At 39.2% G+C, this 21,008-nt stretch overlaps 1 protein-coding gene across 2 annotated transcripts in view; it reads right to left on the bottom strand.

Moving 5' to 3' along the window:
- The window catches only part of NDUFA9 (NADH:ubiquinone oxidoreductase subunit A9), a 34,448-nt gene extending 21,792 nt beyond the window's left edge, over nucleotides 1–12,656 (bottom strand). Inside the window, exons 1-5 of one of the 2 annotated variants that reach the window (XM_026502636.4) lie at nucleotides 12,515–12,601; nucleotides 9,533–9,604; nucleotides 5,134–5,304; nucleotides 4,675–4,772; nucleotides 988–1,079 (exon numbers count right to left, since the gene is read on the bottom strand). In XM_026502636.4, coding sequence (XP_026358421.1) covers nucleotides 988–1,079; nucleotides 4,675–4,772; nucleotides 5,134–5,304; nucleotides 9,533–9,604; nucleotides 12,515–12,563 — 482 coding nt within the window. In that variant the 5' untranslated portion in view covers nucleotides 12,564–12,601. Of the gene's footprint in view, nucleotides 1–987; nucleotides 1,080–4,674; nucleotides 4,773–5,133; nucleotides 5,305–9,532; nucleotides 9,605–12,514 lie in introns of both variants that reach the window. The other variant, XM_026502637.4, reaches the window with a different exon arrangement.
- Between the last annotated feature and the right edge of the window lie 8,352 nt (nucleotides 12,657–21,008).

Here is a 21,008-nt window from a genome sequence, read left to right as displayed (position 1 = left end):
TTAATATATATGTATTTTTTGTATACATATAAATTTTACTGCTCACCATCATTACTGTACATAATTTAAACCTTACGAAAGTAAGTTATAAATCAGCACACATAATATTCTCTGTCCTCAAGGAATCCCAAGGCTGAGACCTTTTGAGAACATCTGGCTGCGCTGGTTGGGTAGGGCGGGGGGGAAGTGTTGGGAGCTGAAAATGGACCCACTTCTCATCCCTGGGCCTTTGTTTCCCCCAGGGGAAAAAAAAACTAAAAAAATCAGTCACCAGTTGAATCCCAAAACATTAACATTACACAATAACATTAAGGCTTACACCGTACAAGGCGCTGTTATTAGTCACCACAGGAGATTTAAAGTTGAATGAGACTCTCCAAGTCACCAAAGAACTTAGAAATCTACGTGATAAGGCAGACACAGATTTTCAAACTTTAATAAATGTTAAGAAAATGGTGTGAACAAAGTGTTGTGAACTACAAGATTAAAACACTATCTGTTGATAAACATCCCACACAAAAGCTAAAAAGAATGGTTCAAACCAGTACTCGTGTCATCTTTAACCATGTGCATACCAGATCCAGAACACTGTCTACACAAGAAAAACCAATGGTCAGCTTGATGAACGGTAGGATGGACAAAATGGTCCTGCCTAATCCACCCCAGCTGAACAAATCCAAACACAGGATCAGCCGCTCATGAAGCAGCTGGTCATTCCGTCAAGGCGGTGGCACCAACCGCACTGACACAATCCCTGCTGGCTTCTGATGGGCCGCGTGTCACATTGCTTGCTGATCCCAGACTTACAGCCAACCAAGTCTCCTGCAAGGGGGTCTTGTGGGGTATGTAAACAGGTGTTCAATCAATGCTTAATGATGGACTAATTAAAAATGTGACAACTACAATGCCTGACATTAGAAGGTACCCAATGAATGTCTACTGAACCTGAAGATAGCATATGCAAAGAAAAAACAGCCGAAGACTTACTTGGTTTCCCATTCTCGCCCAACAAGATTAATGACCACATTACTGTGCTTCACTGCTCTCCGGATAGAATCTTTGTTTCTCCCGTCCCATTCCTATAAGAACAACAGCCAGTCAGATGCAAACATAAGGGCAAGTTTCAAAACAGGCCATCTGCTGTAGTCATAATACGGTACCATTTCATACAGGTTCCATTTATTATAAGAGAAATGGTCATGAGGTCTCAAACTCCCTGCTGATTCTCTGACTCTTCTGGAGACAAAGAGGTCACAGTATATCTACTTTATTCAGGTAATGAAATGATAGAATTAGAAAAAATGATATTCGTTTTTAGTGGGGCATATCCATTGCTGGCCACCCAACTGCCCCCTGCAAGTTTGTAAGCGATTCTGGTTACCAAATCTTCCTTCCCGAAATAGAGCCAAACAGCCAAGGATCATTTGGGAGGAAAACTGACTTTCCCTTTTGGCAGCAACCAGCTACAGACTGAAGACAGGCAGAGTATCTCTTAAAGGCTAACATTAAATCGGGAGCATTCATGACTACTTTCTTATTTCTTCTTAACCCTTTCCTCTTTATAATCCCAGATCTAGTCATTTCTACTTTAAAGACATGAAAACAACACTCAGGGAGGAGTGACCTGCCTAAAAGCACAGGGTGAGCCAATGGCAGATTTCAGTGTAGAACTAAATGTCTGAATGATTCAGGCCTACAGTCAGGTTGATGATTCTTATCCAAAATGGAGACCCAGGATTAAATAATCCCAGACAAAGGTACAGCATTTTATATGTTAAAATGAAATTAGATTTTTTAAACATTTCAAAGGGAAATAATAAGTAGTAAGAAGTTCTCAGGGTCAAATGCTAAGGGGTATGTATGAGTGAGCGGAGAGAGAGTGAGAAAGGAACAATGGCGGGGAAATGAGCAGGTGGGGCCCACTGGGCCCACTAACACACCTGTGCAATTTAGAAAAGAGAGACAGGGGCGCCTGGGTGGCACAGCGGTTAAGCGTCTGCCTTTGGCTCAGGGCGTGATCTCAGCGTTATGGGATCGAGCCCCACATCAGGCTCCTCCGCTGTGAGCCTGCTTCTTCCTCTCCCACTCCCCCTGCTTGTGTTCCCTCTCTCGCTGGCTGTCTCTATCTCTGTCAAATAAATAAATAAAATCTTTAAAAAAAAAAAAAAAAAAAAAAAGAAAAGAGAGACAGGGCTCCAGAAACCAAACTCAAGAGCAAAGGATGAAGTTCCTCCTCAGCAGGAGGAACTAGTTACAACTGATGAAGGGGAGGGGGTACATGAGACGTACAGAGTGACAGCTGGGGAGTCAGACAGGAATGCAAATTCCACTTGCCTTTTCTGAACTGTGTACAAAGTTATCTCTCCAACCTCCACATAAAATTTGAAAATACAACCTATCTCAGGGCTTTGCTATGAAGATTAAGTAAAACAGATACACGATCTACAGCACAGCTGGGTGACACAGCCAACAAAAAAAAAGCAGTTCTACACATAAAGAGCTAAAAAAGGCCTTTTTTTTTTTTTTTTAGAAAAGATGGCAAGGGTGAGGAAAAAGAATCCAAGACTCAGAGTGGAAGAGTTTGGGGCATAACTGTAGGAATGGCGCAGGAGAGAAAGAATTAAAAGGAAACTAAATTCCCAGGGATAAGGCCCAGGGGGCACAGTCAGGTTAGCAAGCCAACTGGCCATTCAGACAGCAGTTTCCAAAAGAGACTAAAGCAGGGAAATCAGTACCTCACACTTAGTATGGTCCACCCTTCTCAGAAATAAACAATAATATGGTGAATTTTATCTTTCTTGTACTTCCCCTTTTGTAAACATTATTATATTCAAAGTTATGTTTGGGGAGCCTGGGTGGCTCAGTTGGTTAAGCGTCCGACTCTTGATTTCGGCTCAGGTCATGATCTCAGGGTTGTGGATCAAGCCCCATGTTAGGCTCCATGCTGGGCACAGAGCCTGCTTAAGATTCTCTCTCCCTCTGCCCCTTCCTCCCAGACCCCCTACTCTCATATGCACTTTCGCTCTCTCTCTTAAAAAAAGTTATATGTTTAGTCTCTGTATTCTCCATTAACACTGAGAGTTCCCTGTGGTCTTGCTCATTAAGACATGCTTAGAGTTTAGCTCAATGCCAGGCACTCTATAAATACCTGTGGAAAGAATGGAATATACATCATATAGCTCAATTCCAATGACTCCACATCTGCAAGCCAGTCAAAGTTTTCACCTATTATTTGTGAAATACTTTAATTTTGAGGATTGACAAAATAACCAATAATCTCAAGTCACAAAGAAACAGGAAAAAAGCTAAGCTCCTCTAACTGTAAGACCAAGAAGATATTTGAGAATAAGATTTTAGAGAAGAAAAACAATTTAGAAACAAGAAATTTCCAACACAGTATTATACTTGGCTTGTGAATGTTCAGTAAGGAATAAATGAAAATGCTATTAAAAATAAGTAAAAATTTAAAAGAGATCACAAATAATCTGCATGAATAGATCACAGATCTTCAGGATGTTTACCACATTATTTTTTAAAAGGGGAAGTGTGTACATGGAAGAGCTCAACTCCATACAGAATGACAAAAGCAGGACACTTTAGCCAGAAGAATAGGAGACCAAGCATCAAGGCCTACAGTGTTTCTCAATAGGATAATATGCACTAGGGGCAGTGTAACTCATTGTGGGAAGGGACCACCCTGGGAGCTGTATATTTAGCATCCCTGGTCCCTAGCTAATAAACCAGCGTGGTCTCCAGTCACTGTGGCAACCAAAAAGGCCCACACATTTTTTAATCACCTCCCTGAAAGGTCCCCCTTACCCCGTTCCCCACCACCTCGCCCCACTGGCAACTCTTGGCCAACAGAAGAACCTACAGATTATAGAATAACAATAGGGAAGCACAGCAAGCACTGCTCTGTCTGTGCCAAGGAAACCAAGTTATGAAACACCCTATTTGTGATTTTCACCATCGACAGAAGCACTGTCCAACACAAATAGAACATGAGGCAGGCACAGGCCATTCGAATTTTCCACCAGTCACATTTAAAAGAGTAAAAAGAAACAGGTGAAATTCATTTTAATAATATACTTTATTTAACCCAATATATCCAAAGTATTATTTTCATGTGTAATAAGTGTAAAAAATTATTAACGATATATATCATTTTCTTTGTACTACGTCTTTGAAATCTGGTGTGTGTTTTTTACTTACAGCACATCTTAATTAAGATTAGCCACATGTCAAGTGTTCAAAGGCCACACGTGGCTAGTGGCTACCGCACTGGATGGCACAGGCCTAGAGCAGGGGTCAGCAAACCATGCCCCAAAGACAAATCTAGCCCATAGTCTAACATTGTAAATAAAGTTTTATTAGAACACAGCTACTTCCATTCATTTATATATTATCTATGGCCACTTAAGGCTAGAAGGGCAGAGCAGAGTAATCATGAAAAGACCCTGTGACCTACAAAAGCTAAAATATTTACTATCTGGCCCTTCACAGAAAATGTTTGTCAACTGCTGGGCAAGAGTTTGTAAGAATGGGGTGAATGAAGGATGCCCTTGGTTCACTCTGGGATGAAATTGCTGCTTTATTACACTGCCTCTCTCTCCTAAAAACAACCTCAGTAATTTACATCTGTCAACTCCAATAATCAGTCACATAGGCTCTTACCAGAAAGATAATCTGGCCCAGGTCACCCATGGGACGAAGGTGCATGGTGTCATATGGATCACACCGATAGGGTACGATCATCTGTGACCCCATACGTCCTAAAAAAGAAAGAATTGAAACAAGGATCAACATTAACATAATATGGATACTTACAGAACAGTGATTTGGTAAATATTTAACTTCTAGTATGATAAGTGAACGGATACGAGGTTTAACAAAAAGCCTATTTTGCTGCGCTAGAGATGCCGTAACTCTTCAGAGACCACATTCCTGTTTCTACATCCTATACAGGAAGCAGGATAATGCTTCCTAATGGATAGCAGATCAAAATTACAGAAGTCCGAGACAGGAGTGATTTGTAACACTGTTACATTGAAAAGAAACGTGGTTCGTGGCTTCTCACGAGGCAACCCTAATAAATGGCACTGGAGCATACGGAACCCAAGGAACTTTACTTACCGAGGTGGTTGACAACATATCGGCCCAGGAATCCAGTTGCTCCAAACACAGTGGCCACAATCCCACTGACTGAGGAACGCCCACCTTTGCCATGAGGTATGACTGCATGATGAAGCTGGCGCCGGGGTGGGCCAGCAAACACAGCTGCAGCTCTTGCAGCAATAGAAGAACCTTAAACAAAACCCCAGAGTATACAAAAACGGCAAATGTTAATATAAAAGTGAGTATGAATAACCTCTTTTCCTAGAAACTGGTAACGTTGTTTTGCTATCAGTACTTTCATTTACTTAAGTTTAAAATGAACTTTTAAATCAACAGTTGTCATTGAAGTGCTGACAGCAATAATAAACACGAACTACTGCAACGAAGAATCCATGTGTCATAAAGAAATACATATAAAAATCAGAAAGGACAGCTGATCCTTCAACAACACAGGTTTGAACTGCACGGGTCCAGTTATATGCAGATTTTTTCAATAAAAGCAGCACAGTACTATATTTTCTCTGTTATGATTTTCTTTAATAACATTTTCTTTTCTCTCACTTGATCATAAGAACACGGTATATAATACATACACATAAAATATACAGAATATGTTAATCAACTATTTACATGACCAGTAAGGTTTCTGGTCAACAGGAGGCTATTAGTAGTTAAGTTTTAGGGGAACCAAAAACTGCACATGAATTTTTGACTACAGGGATGGGGGGGTGCTCAGTGTCCCTAACTACTGCATTGTTCAAGAGTCAACTGTAAACTCCCTGCCCTGTGGGATACAATATACCTAGGAAGCTAAATCACATTTCAAAAATAAAAAGTTACATATTAGGAGAGTATAATCCTCCACAGTAAAAGGAACTGAGAGAACGCAAAGGAAGGAAGCAATAAATTAGAAGGTTATGAGGAAGGATTCCTGGATAACGTGGATTTCCAGTTTTACTGAGAAATAATCGACATACATCACTGTGTAAGTTTAAGGTGTAGAGCATGATGGTTTGACGTACATATATTATAAAATGATCACAACACGTTCAGCTTATGTTCATCATCTCATAGAGATATAATAAAAAGGAAAGAAGAAAAAAACAATTTCCTCCTTGTGATGAGAACTCTTAGCCTAACTACCTTAATGTTTCTATGTATCCCTACTGCAGCACTAGCTATAGTCACCATGTTGAACATGACATCACGAGTCTTACTTATAACTGTAGATTTGTACTTTTTTTTTTTAAAGATTTATTCATTTATTCGACAGAGATAGAGACAGCCAGCGAGAGAGGGAACACAAGCAGGGGGAGTGGGAGAGGAAGAAGCAGGCTCATAGCGGAGGAGCCTGATGTGGGGCTCGATCCCATAACGCCGGGATCACGCCCTGAGCCGAAGGCAGACGCTTAACCGCTGTGCCACCCAGGCGCCCCCTAGATATGTACTTTTGACCACCTTCCTCCAATCCCCCCTCCTGCAACCCTCTGACTCTAGGAACCACAAGTCTGAGTTCTTTTTTGGAGTTTGGGTTTCTTTTTAATCCCACATGTAAGTGAGATCATACAAAGTTGAGATCATACAGTATTTGTCTTTCTCTGACATATTTCACTTAACATCATGCCTTCAGGGTCCATCCATGTTGCAGCAAATGTTTGGATATCCTAGTTTTTTATGGCCGAAAAATGTGCCATCATATATAACACCACAACTTCTTTATCTGTTCATCCCCCGATGGACACTTAGGTTGTTTTCATGTCCCAGCTATTGTAAATAATACTGCAATAAACGTGAGAGTGCAGATACCTTTTTTGAATTAGTATTTTCATTTCCTTTGAACATATTAGCAGAAGTGGAATTGCTGGATCACACAGTAGTTGTATTTTTAATTTTTTGAGGAACCTCCGTGCTGTTTCCCATAGTGGCCATTCCCTTTTCTCCACATCCTCGCTAACATTTGTTATCTCTTGTCTTTTCATGATGGTGATTCTAATGTGAAAGGTGGTATCTCATTGTGGTTTTAATTTGCATTTCCCTGATGACAAGTGATCTTGAGAATCTTTTCATGTACCTGTTGGTCTTCACATATCTTCTCTGCCCATTTTTTAATTGGGTTATTGGTGAGTTTTTTGCTATTGAGCAATAAACTAGTTTGAGTAAGGTTTAAAGAGGAACAACAGAAGAATAGATTTCCGTGTGAAACACATAACACATACAACAGTGTAGAAGTGGGAATGAATAAGCCAGTGCAGGGAACAGAAGATTTGCCTGGAACAGACTCTGAAACAGATAATGAATAAAAAAATGAAGTTGATGATACATGCTGGAGGTAGAGGACTATTAGTAAAGAACATTTTTTAAAAAAGAGTACACTTCAGATAATATAAAGCTATTGAAAATCATCAAAAGTAATGACAAAAGGAGTGTTTGAAAAAAGATTTTCTGACCTTTAGAAAGGTTAATTTGTCAAACCTCTCACTATACATCTCCATACTATATGTGCAAGGAGACCATGTGGCCTTAGCCTGGGCATCTGCAAGGTGGGGAAACACAACTTCCCATTGCAGACCATTCTCATTTGAGCCATTCTAACAGAGGGTTCCACCACATGGGAGATCAATGACTGTTTCCCAGCAGCTTTGATCCTTTTGTTCCTCTGGAATAACAAAGAACAAATCTATTCCCTCTCCTGAATTTAAGTGCAGCAATTATATCTCTACTAAGTCTTCTCCAGGTTACACATCCCCAGTTCCATCAATTATTCTTCATTCAGCAGAGGTGTGAAATTCCTTCAGAATCACACTCCCATTTTCAAGTCCCTTGAAACATATTAGGGCAGAGTTTTAGAGCGATCTTTTTTTTTTTTTTTTTTTTTTTTTTTAAGATTTTTGCTTTTTCAGTAATCTCTACCCCCAACATGGGGCTTGAACTCACAACCCTGAGATCAAGAGTCGCATGCTCTACCAACTAAGCCAGCCAGGCACCCCCTAGGGCAGAGTTTTAGAGCAAGTTACATAACTTTCAGGGAATAAATAAAAAATAAAATGTTTAAAGTACTAATAAACTTCTGCTACAATCAACAAACTGTTTACCATCAGCATTGGTGCTTTGTAAACTTGGGGAAAGCTGAAAGAAAAAAACAGGAATCGCTTTAGAAAACCTGTGTTTGAAAAAGAAAGGAAAGGAAAGGAAAGGAAAGGAAAGGAAAGGAAAGGAAAGGAAAGGAGGAAGGAAGGAAGGAAGGAAGGAAGGAAGGAAGGAAGGAAGGAAGGAAGGAAGAAAGAGAAAGAAAGAAAGAAAAAAGAAAAGAAAAGGAAAGGTTTCTGGGTTTCTGCCCAGAAACCATGGCTTTTCCCTATCCAAAACGAAATTAGAGAGAAATAGCCTAGCTTACTGAAAGTGACTGAAACTGCAAAGATTAAAAACAAACATTGCAGATCGCACACATAACAACAAACTGTTATCACAATAACAGCTAAACTTACAAAGCCGTTAGCAGATGCCGGGCATTGTTCTAAGTGCTCAGTAGGTATTATCTTATTTAATATTATTCTTACTGTCATTTTGCAGATGAGGAAACTCAGGCTCAGAGAGTTTAAGTGACTTGCCTGAAAACCCAGCAAAGGAGACTGAAAAGCAGCCCAGTAAGATAAGGGGAAAACAAAAGGAAATGGTACCCAGAAGGCAAATGAAGAAAGGGACTGACAGAGGTAAGAGTTAACTCTATCAGAGGCTGCTGAAAAGTGAGGTGGGATGGGGACAGAGGATCATAGACCTAGAAGAGGCTGGTTTTGAATGGCCTTAATAAGAGCAATTTTATTGCTGTGGGAACGACAGCATGACTCAAGCAGGCAAGAGAGAATGTGAGGCAAAGAAGTGGGAAAAGGAGTATCGATTCTTCTGAGGAGACATGATGTAAAGGGGTAAAAGGGACTGGAGGAACATGAGAACAAGGAAGGATTTTTTTTTTTAATATAAGCTATTATAACATATTTGTACACTGACAGAAATGACCCAGTAGAGGGGAAAAATGAACGATTCCGGAGAGGGAATGCCCAGGGAACTGAAGATGGGATGGAATGCAAAACAAAGGAACTGGCTTTAGATCAAAGCAGGAGGAGCTCATCCACTGTCACAGGACGGAAAGCTGAGAATTATCACAGCTCAGCTATTAGATTTTTATGGTAGGAAAAAGATCATTCTCATCTGATTCCTCTGATTTCTAGGTGAAGGTGAGCATGAGACACAAGCACATGTTAAAAGTTTTAGGAGACTGACAATGTTAAATAATCAGCATGGAAAAGGGAAAGCAAATTTCTTTGAAAAATATACTGCTGAAAATCTACTTGATATTTGTATTCATGAATTTAAAACAAGGTCAGTCAGTTTGGAGTTTTCCGTAGCTCAGTTCTCTTACCGCTCAGAGGTACGCAGGAAATATGTGGAAAGCTTGGTTTAATCAGCGTTTTGGTTGCCACAGGCAGATGGGCTGGGGAGTTAAGAATGTATGAGGGAATGATTAGAATGATCAGTAAGGAAGGAAATAAAGACACTGGACAAAGGACAGTAAATAAAACAGGAAGAATGACTGAAGTCAAGGAATTAATACCTCAAATGATTGTTAGGAGGATTACAGTAAATGTATATAAAGCATTTAACATATCATCTAGCGCATGTTAGGCACTCCATGAGTAACAGATGCTTTCGTTTGTTATTACTTCAAAATCTCTCAGGTGATGTTACACTAACCTCATGAGATTTGTTTATTTTTCCCCAACAATTATAGGCCAAGGACTATTCTAGAAACTGTGACTAGCACAATAAAAAAGACAAAGTCCCTGCCCTCAGGGAGCTTACATTTTAGAGAGTTGACTTGAAAATTAATGTATGGGTAGGTAGCTGTCACAGTGCCTTGCACTAGTAGGTGCTCAATAAATCTAAGTTGTTACCTTCTTTGGCTCCAACCTCTCTATTTTCTTCCATATGTTACGAACACCATTAGGAGAGTAATATTCTTTATTCATTAAATTCCTCTCGTCAAAAACCTCTGTTGGGGGGCGCCTGGGTGGCACAGCGGTTAAGCGTCTGCCTTCGGCTCAGGGCGTGATCCCGGCGTTGTGGGATCAAGCCCCACATCAGGCTCCTCTGCTATGAGCCTGCTTCTTCCTCTCCCACTCCCCCTGCTTGTGTTCCCTCTCTCGCTGGCTGTCTCTATCTCTGTCAAATGAATAAATAAAATCTTAAAAAAAAAAAAAAAAAACCTCTGTTGGTTTCTTACTGTAATATATAAACCAATCTTCTCCGAACATAATTGCTTGCACACTGCATTAGTTCTAAACATTTACTTATAAATCACATATACATTCTGTGTAGTACCAACACATCATATACACTATAAGACATTAAATACAAAACATATTAAAGCACTTAGAATAGTGTCTGGTATATAGTTCGAACTACGTAAGTGTTAGTTATTGTTGTTATTATTTCTAAAAATGGTTTTTAAGGTCTAATACTGTATTTTTGTATTCCACTGATTCCCCTTGCAAAACCCACTTTGGAGACTACTGGACTAAACTGCTTGACTTCCAAAGTCCTCCATTTTTTGATACCATCTAACATACTCGACTTTCTTTCCTACTATTCCCATATCTACAGGTATTCACTGCCTCCTAAGTACTTTGTGATTCCATTCTCACCACCTTGTCCTTGCCCATGCCAGGAAAATGCCCACCTTCTCTGACTTTCCCAAATATAACAACCCTTAAAAAAAAAAAAAATCAGTGGAAGCACTGCAATTCTCCACTGGTCTTTCAATGTTCCCTCACTACCTCAAATGACACTAATCTTTCCCTTTTCTAATTTCCTATGGTACTTAACAGTCTCTCCACATCTCACCATATATAATTGTTTTACACAGTTACGTTCTATAGCTTTTTGATTATGTTACACACTAGACTTGCCTCTCTAGAGTTCACGCAAAAGCTTACCTTACCAGAGATGATAAAGCATAGAGGTTAAGAGCACAAGCTATGGTTACAATTAAAAAGATGTTAAAGTGAAAATATTTATGAAAATATTAGGACAGTGATTAGCAGATAGCTGATACACAACAAATAGCAATTATCATTCATGATCTACATTATGTCACACCAATGTAATACTTCCACAAGAACTAACAAATATCTTTGCAAAGAAGTCATGGCTACAAAACCATCCACTTTAAACGATGTGAACCAATCACCTTCCCAGTGGTATGTAGGAACTCTATCCAAGATAGAAAATAGAAAAGTGTCCTCCAAATACTCCGGACTTGCTCCTCAGCCTAAACATCAGAACGACTTGTGGAGCTTTTTTAAACCTAAGGTGCAAGGAGCCAGTCTCAAAAATTCTGATTCTATAGCTCTGCAATGAGTCCCCATTTCTATTTTTTCTAAAGCACTAAAAATGGTTCTGACATGCAGATAATTTTGAGAGCAAACGATATTTGATAGTGACTTGAATACACTATGGAAAAATACAACTTTTGGAGGTCGATTGGGGCAAATTTGTGAAAGGGTTGAGGGGGAAGAATGATAATGAAGTGTAACTGTATTTCCAATTTCCTTGCTTTTCTTGCCTCATTTTGTGAGTGTAAGCAAAAAATGTGTATTTTCAAATTGAGGACCATGACAGCAGATCCAATCAGAATAGAAGGAAAAATGGGCAATGCTAGACAAACTTTAAGGTATCCTTTACTCTTCTTCACTTTCCTTTCCACCAAGCTCCTGATTGCTCTCTCTCCAGCATCCCTCGCTCCCCCAGACCCTAGTGCCTAGACCTAACACACTCTACATATGCAGGGATGCTTTTGAGTTAGAAAGTGCTTTTATAAATATTACTTTATTTAGTCTTTTCAGAAACTCCCTGACGTTGTGGTATTATCATCCCCACTGTAACATGAAGAATCTGAAATTGAGACAGATTAAGGGCTTGCACAAGGTCATACAGTCAATCCATTAAGAAACTTCTCTCACTATCCTTTTTTTTTCTCCCATTCTTTTCAGATTCCTCCCCCTAAACCCCCGAACGTCCCGCCGCCGGCCACACAAACTTTCCATAACCTCAAACCTTTACAACCCTATCAGAACCGATTCTTTAGATCCTTTACACGTCCCCCACTTTCTCCTTTTCCCTTCCCGGTGCTCACGCTTGCTCAACACAGACCCCTTCTCAGTGTACAATTTAATATGAGCCGAAGAGGGGAAAAGGAAAGCAGAAACTACAGGCAGTCCCGGACCTAAAAAGACCAAGGTGATTGGGCAGTCAGCGTGACCGCTGCAGCACGGCGCCACTCTCAACACTTCGGATCCCCGTCTCGGAATCCCGATCGGGGGTCGCTGTTCCCGGTGACACTTACGTGACATTGGCAGGGCCCGGACAACCCGGGGGTGAGCGGCGGCCGCCATCTTCTCCCACAATCCCCCACGGTCGGCGCTCCGACCCACTACGGCTACTGAGCTGGGCCAAAAGTGATCTTCCACGCCTGTCTGCGCAGGCGCTAATCGGGAAGAGAAGGGGTGGGTCAGAGATTGGGATAGGGTGTAGAGAGAAGAGAGCTGGGGAGAGAGCAAGGCGCAAGGGAGGAAACGTAAAGGAGAGGGCAAAGAAGGGAAATAAAGAAGAATCTTGGGGTTAGAATCTCAGATCTGGAGTGGACTGTAAAGATAATCTCATTGCCACAGAACGTGAAGTTAAGAGTCAAACAGTGACGGACTGAAGGGCATGCAAAATGGCAGAGCCCGAGCTGCAGGGAGACCAATTTTCCTGGCTCTCAGTTCAGTTCATTATTCCCTGAAAATGTCAGGTAGAGCAGCTTTGGTGAGACTAGGGGGAAATAGAGGCGTGGTCCCTGCACTAGGGAAGTTCTCTAAGGAGAGAACTAGGGTCCAGCGGAGAGGTTGGACAAGAAAGGAGTGAGGCGGGGCTCAGAGAAAGGAAGGAAGAGAATAGAAATGAGGACGTGCAGGTCGAACTCGCCAAGCACAATCTCTCCTCGGAGGCTTAGCTCTTGCTGTACCCTTTACCTGGCATGCTCACTCAGATGTCTACACCAGCTCAAGTTTTTGCTCGAAGAAAACTTGTCTGACACCCAAGGTGGTCATCATTCCTTCGTCTCTGTTGTTTTTACTTAATATGAAACCATTTATCACCACCTGACATATTACTCCAGGGATTCTTAATCTGGGGTGTGATTCATGAGTGGGCTCAAGGAAGTCTGTGAACCTCCTGAAATGTTACGTAAAATTTTGTGGTTATGTATGCCACTGCACATTTTTCTAGAAGGAAACTCAAGAGGACTCTAGAACAACAGTTCATAATTTTTATTTTCTTAACTGTGGACCTCTTTGAGAATCTGCACAGTTCTAGAAAGAGATTTCTAGAGCCTGAGGATATTGCAGAAAGATTAAACACTTGGATTTTTAAATAGTTTATTCTGGTTGCTTACAATGTGTGGGTGGGAGACAGCAAACAGCAACCTGTCCTGAGACATCTGCCTTGGGCTTATCAGAAAACAAACTAGTTTGGGGGATCTTTCTAGATTTGGTAATTCTTTCAGTGCTTTGTTTTTATCAGGAAGAAAGTAGTGTGAGTTGCTACTGAGTAGAGGTTGCCTGTTGTTGCACTTGTAAAATAGGTTGTTTCCCACTCCATCCCACCCCCACTATTTCTTGCAGTGTCATATACCAAATTGAATTGGAAGAGAAAAGAAGTTCTTGAAGAAATTTTATCAGAGAGGTTTAATAATGCTACACAGTCTTATATTTCTTGGCCTCATCTGGTGTTCACCCAGGACTTAAAATTCTCTAATGTTTGATTTTGGGGTCAATATGAATATAAAATTCTTAACTGGTTCTGATAAATTGACAGACCCCATTATCATCAGCAGTCTCCTAACACCTGTGTAACGTGGCAAGTCTGCTCTTTTACATCTCGAAGTCAAACACTGACTCATGTTCTCAATACTAATTTCAAGATGGCATATTGTTGAAAGAGCACTGACTTAAAACTCAGAATATTAGATCCCTCTCCTAGCTCTACCGGTTAGTAGTTGTAATCTGGGCAGGTTTCTACATCTATCAAACAGGGAAAGTAATACCTGCCCTGCTACCTCAAAAGATTATTGTGAGGATAAGATGACATAATGGGTGTGAAGGTGCATTGTCAACTGCAAAGTACTATATGCATGTATGTGAAGTCCTATTTAAATACCACTGAAGTATCAAAATTCTAGACTATTAGAGCTGGAAGGGCTCTTAAGAGATGAGTAAGCCCAATTTCTTTATTTTAAAGTTGAAGAAACTGAGATAGTATAAAAGATCATCAGTAGATAAATAACCTTGTTGAAGGAAACCTGTAACAAACCAGTCAGTCACTTTGGAATTTGTTAACAATTTTAATCTTTATATTGTGGCCTTGATCAAGATTATTTTTGTTTCATGGAAACTACGTACTAGTCCTATACTTAATCATTAATTTAGAGTACATAGGGTAATATTTCCAAGGAGAATGAACTAAGAATAAAGTCCTCCTTAAGGATAGAAATTGTCAACCAAATCCCTCTAAGTCTGATTTGTCCCAGTACATTGCCTCAGATTGAGGCATTGCAGACAATGGATTAGTGCTACTTTAAGCACTGAAGATAAATTATAAACCAGAGATGGTCAGTTTGGGCAAAATATCTGCAAATTTATGTATGTATGTATGTATGTTTACAAAAGGCAAGATGCTTATAACTCAGAGTCAAGGCTGGGTCCACAAAATGAAGTGATTCCATGGGCTTTGCATAAAAAAATTTAGTAGTTTCTCAATTTTTATTTCTTCCTCTCTGTACCCATCTGAATTTGTACATACATAATATTCTGTTGTTTTAAGTGCAATCCATTGGCAAAATTTTCCCCTCCCATATTCCCTGCCTAAATTAGATACCTAAAGGAGAAAATCAATTAGGGGAAAGCCAGCCCATTCCTTCCAAACTAAGCTACAGAGACATGGAGTGTATCTTAACCTATCCCCCTTGTCCTTTGACAACTCAGTTTCTGATAGCCTCCCTACCGTTGCTATAGTGACAGTGATATCACCAGTTGCGATTCTGATGTCACTCTTCAGTCCCAACAAGGGGGAGGTACATGGAAGGCTGGGGGAGGAAACAAGATCTTGAGCTGAGCAAGAACATCCCAGCATCTTCACTGACTTTCACAGTATAGTCTGGAGTCTTCTGTGGTTCACTATTCCAGTACTACAGAGGTAGGAAATTCCACTGGACTGATAAAACAGCCCATTTTCTGAGCCTCTGTAGTAAAAAAGGAGAATTCAGTGACAAGTGATGGTTAACTTTATACGTATAACCCAGCCTTCCTCTTTGCACCGTCAATTTTAATTTTACATCAGAGTTTTCTGGAAATAAATGAGCTTCTCCCTCAGTAGCATTACAGCCTAAACCTATCATCTTTGCTGCTGAAATTTTAATTTTGTTGCAGATTTAACCAGATCTCCTTGGCCATCCTTTTGGGATCATGAGGGGGTCTTACTCCTCACTTCCCAATTTGACAATGAGACTGGAAGCTTAACTACCTGCTGACTTCTCTTCATTGTGTAGCTATTCCAAAAGTTTTTTTTTTTCCTCTCCCAGTACTCTAATAGCAAAATCAGACTGGTGTAGCTCTGAGTCCTGATTCTTACTTACTTTCCTCCTCTCTACTGTTGTTTGGCTAGACAATAGAGAACTTGTCCTTCCTCCACATATATATATACACACACACACACATATATATAAAATATATATTCCTCCTAATATATTCTTACTTACTTTCCTCCTCTCTACTGTTGTTTCTGAAGCCTTGGCTTGACAATAGAGAACTTGGAAAAGGCGGGAGATCTATATAGATATATCTATATAGATATCTAGATATATATCTAGATATATCCCTACATGTGGAGGAAGTGTCTGTATTTATGGGGCACCAGAGGAAGAAGCTAAGGGAAAGTAAAAACGGAGGGGATCCACAGAGAAGCCTAACAGTGAATGGTATCACCAAGGGAAAAGACAGGCACACACTTCTAATCCTTATTTAAACAAAATCAATTGTAACTGATGTCAGCAATAACCAAATTTATTGTGTACAATGTGCCAGGCACTTAGAGGAAGGGAATGAGCGAGAAAAGGAGAATGGATATAATCGAATATATTCTTCCTTTTTAAAACTAGTAATAAAACTTGGTTGAATAAACTTTAAAACCTAATCAGATATGTATCAACCCTCCAAAACTTCATTTATGTTGCCTGTAATTTGGGCTTTTCTGTGACTTTAAGAACCTTGAGTAAACAAGGAGCCTCTTGCTTATGATGGATGTAGGAGAAAAATGTCTTGAGATAGAACTATAGTCTGAAGTACAGGAACCATAACCAGATCCCTGTGTTATGCCCTCTCTGGCTGGCATTCACAATTTGCACTCCTTCTCAATTATTACTGAGGTAGTAACCACATTGGCACTTTTAAGGGGTATCCCTTCTATGGGCCACAGGGTCCCTCTATTGGCTATAGAAAAATTTCCTAGCTTCTGGGATGTTAACCTGCAAAGATGTAATATTTAAAGGAATATATCCAGCGTTTTTAACATTCCCTTTCTGGGCCTCAGTTTCTTAATCTGTAAAATGAGAGTGTTAGAATAAATGGTTTCTAGGGTCCATTTATCTATACATTGTATAGAGTTAGCTTTCTTTCCTCATCAAATTTGCTAGATAATACAAAGCATCTTTTTCCTCTTTTGTTTTCTACTCTAACTCCAGGATATTATTTGCCAACTTGGAACTTAGGATATTTATGAATCTGTTCATTGGCTCCCTTAAACTCTAGATTTTCCTTCCCTCTTTTTCATTTCATTATGGGAAATGTATACAGATTTAGAAGTCTGAATATCATTGTCATTAAAAGATATTTAAGTACCTCATATAAATACAATTAGCCAGGACAATTTAGGGAATTTAAAGTCTAAAAGAAGCTTCACAGAGGCAGATAAAATTGCAGAAGACATAGAAAATAGAATAAAAATATTAATAAGTGTAAGTGGAAGTGTTTGCTGGATATATATGACTAAAATGTTGTTGATTTATTTGCATTATTGGGATAGGAAGTTCTGTTAATAAATCACTGGGTAAATACTTATACCTTGGATATGTCTCCAGGATGAACTTATCCCCAAAAGCAATCAAGCTTCAAGAAAGCCTGAATGTGTGGCTTATCACCATAGCAATCTTGAGCAAACCATTTTTTTTTTTTGTTCTCAGATTCTCGTACATAAGAAAGAAAGAAAAGATTACACTATCTGGAATTCAAAATAGGCAGTATTCCTATATTCATTCTTTCAGCAGATGATTATTAAGCACCAATTTCAACACACTAGTTACTATGAGGGATACAGAGATGAGTAAGAAAATGCATCTGTCCTCACAAAGCCATATAATAAAAGAGATGAAATATATGTGTGAGCAATTGAAGGACTAGATGGAATGTAAAGGTTGAAGCAAAATATGATGGAAACTTTGATGGAGAATCAATCACATTCAGTTAGGTATTTAGAAAATATTTCATAGATGTGGTAAGTTTGTCCCGAGCTGTCACGTAAGGGTGGGATTTAGAGAGACATCACGGGGGGGGGGGGGGCGGTGCGTGGATATTCCAATATGAGAGTACAATGCCCTAATGTCTTCTACTTAAAAATCTTAGAAGGGGAAGTACAAGGAAGATCTTTGACCTGGAAGCTAGATCTAACATTAACTATAAATTCCCCTTACAACATGAAGATGTATATTTCTCTCAAGTCCTCAAAAGAATCTTTACAAAGTGCTTTGAGATCCATGAATTCAGGACACTTACTCTTCATTCTAGCTACTTGTTTTCTGACTTCCTAATCAAGAAGTTTGAGACTAAGCTAAAAACCTGTAGTTTTGTCATTGTTAAATAAGCCTATATATTACTGATTTGAAAGTGGAGAATAACAATAGCCATTTCGGAAAGTGTTGTCCAGAAGATGGAACTTTTTTTTTGTCCTCTGGGAACCATCAGACTGCACCCAGAATAAGACCTAGACTTTAAATTTGAATGTTATTTTGCACTCATGACTTGTCTACTGCATGTGAAAAATAATGAGTAAGTCAAAATCATTATTTGGTAATAAGTGCAATACGGTTCATATGTAAAATTAGTCATTTTTATTTGTGTCTTTCCATTGCAGATCCCTTATATTTCATGGCAGGAGAGGTGGGTAAATTTAGGGATAGTGAAGACAACAACAAATTAATCACGAGCTTTCCTCATATCTCAGAACCTGTCCTCAGTAAGAGTAAGTGATCATATAATTTCCTTATTTTTGTACTTAATTTTCATTCTTGCTTTTTAATTGCAATATAGAGCTTAAATAAGTCAGGAGCCCCTATTGATTTTGTCATTTTCTATTAGAAGTAATTCTTTAAGATAAAATATCAACTGGAGTTTGAAAGGTAAGCTTCTGGCTCTCACCTGTTCTATCAGCAGTTCAGAGCAACCTGTTTCCAAGTCTTCTCATTCTTTGTCCAAGTAATAGTAACATCCGTTCCTTTATTCGTGGCACTATGCTTACTCAAGCATAGGAATATTAGCATAAAATAGTTGCTGAGAGACAATACAAGGCTTAACTTCATAGACATTAAGAACTCCCTTGTTATGGTTGTAAAAAAAAAAACATTAAAATAAGATACCAAAGAATGTTAGGAAATCTTAGAAAATTTTTGAAGAAAAAAAATAAATCAAAATAAATCTGGAGCTGGCCAGACTTTCTCAGCGAGAATCCCCAGACTTCTTATGTAGAGTTACCCTAGCATCACCCAGGATGCTTTTAAGAGTTTCACTGCCTAAATTCCCCCACCCCAAAACCATTGAAATAAGATTCTTTGGGAGGTAGTACCTCAGATTCAGTATCTTTAAGCAGTTCTCTGGGTGATTCTAACATCTAATCAGGGAGGTAAACCCACTGTGTACCCAAGGAAAATATTGTATTACAGTGTCAGGAACAGTAAGAGAAACAGTGTCGCTAATCTGAGTTAGTGATTAGGGTGTGAAAACAGGTACAGATCCTTGTGGGAGCAAAGGACAAGTAGCTCTTAAAAGGTCTTCTATTTTTTTAAATAATTACTTGTAATACTCGATATGAGAAAAATAATAAATCCATTTATAAATAAGCTTAAATCATGTGTAATCTGTATTTGATTTGTGTTGGTTTTATTTTGAGGGAGGATGTCAACCCCCACCACTGCCCAAAGTCCTTTAAAACAAACATTTCCAATTAACCAGATATTCAACCCTTAATAATGTTTAACTTATTTCAAGCAATTTTTTATAAAATTAAATTTCACTGTAAAAATATTAGGATAAGCTTTTGGACTCTATTGTAACAGTTTAAAACAACTTATAACAATTTTATCTTTTTTTAAGATTTTATTTATTTATTTGAGAGAGAGAGAGCGTGCGCGCACGCAGGAGCAGGGGGAAGGGGCAGAGGGAGAAGCATCCACACAGAGCAGGGAGCCTGATGGGGCTCCATCCCAGGACCTCAGGATCATGACCTGAGCTGAAGGCAGACGTTTACCCACTTAACTGACTGAGCCACACAGGCGCCTCTATAACAATTTTAAATAAATGTTTTATTTTGTTTAAACCAAATATGAATATATATGTGCATATACATATGTATATATACATACTTCTTAAAGGTATTTACATTAGAGAGGAAAATTGTCCATCTTTTTCCATCTTGTTGAGAAGTATAGATGTAAGCAAAATTTATAATGAAAAAAGGGAACTTCAGTGTGGAACCCTGGTAATGGAAGTCTGGCATGGAAAAAGAGGTCAAAGAGAAGCTTCTCATACTTGCAGATTATCAGTGGACAAATATTATGATAATTAGCCATATTTTCAAAGACTCAAATAAGATGCGATGATAAGGAAAGTGGACAAGACTAAGGCCAAAGAAATAGGGGCTGTTATGCTAGATTTTGAGGTTAGCAAAAAGCAAGTATAAGCAATTCTTTCATGAAAAGTGGCAATAAATGAAAGAAGAAAGTGGTAGCAGCTAGAGGGAGGCTTGGGGTGGGAAAACAGCTAAAATGATTATCAGTTTTCTGGTTTGGAAGACCAGCTAGATGGCAGTGCCATTACTGAGATTAGGGAGTAGAGCAAAGTATTGGGAGGGTTATGGAAAAATCAACATCAGCAAGGGCATCCACACAAAGGTCCATTGGATGGTGCACATGGCATCTCTTTTCTCTTGGCATGCAGAAGTTTGGCGGAACCATGGAGACTAAGAATTTCCCCACCCTTAGCTATTTGGAGGAGGGATTGGTCTTGAGGAGCTATTAGACTTACTGCTAATATAAGTTAAGTTAGTGCTCTAGAAATTAGTGAAAATGAAGTATATATTACTTTAAAAATAAGTTGGTGGGGCAAAAAATAATAAGTTGGTGGGACAAGAATAGACAGGGAAAACATAAATTAATTCTATTTTGATCACATTGAGTTTTAAGTGTCTAATGAAAATCCAGGATGTGGAAAGGCTGTCAAGCAAGGACACATAGAGCAGGACAAGGCTACATAGGTTCATTCGTGAACAAATCTGTATTAAGCATCTCTAGCATATACCAGGCACTGGCCTCAGTACTAGAGATACATATATTTAAGAAATCTTCCTGCAATTGAGAACTGAGAATGAGAATGAAGAGATCTAGAATTCCGTGGGTTGAAGTAACTCTTGAGACAGGTCTCTATTGAAAGCATTGCTCCTATTTTCCACACCTGGGCCATTTGTCTTATTTCTCCTTA

This window comes from Ursus arctos, unplaced genomic scaffold, assembly GCF_023065955.2.
Source record: "Ursus arctos isolate Adak ecotype North America unplaced genomic scaffold, UrsArc2.0 scaffold_26, whole genome shotgun sequence".
NCBI classification, from domain to species: domain Eukaryota; kingdom Metazoa; phylum Chordata; class Mammalia; order Carnivora; family Ursidae; genus Ursus; species Ursus arctos.
Note: the sequence above shows the minus strand (reverse complement) of the source record. Positions and strands in the feature narration are given on the sequence as shown.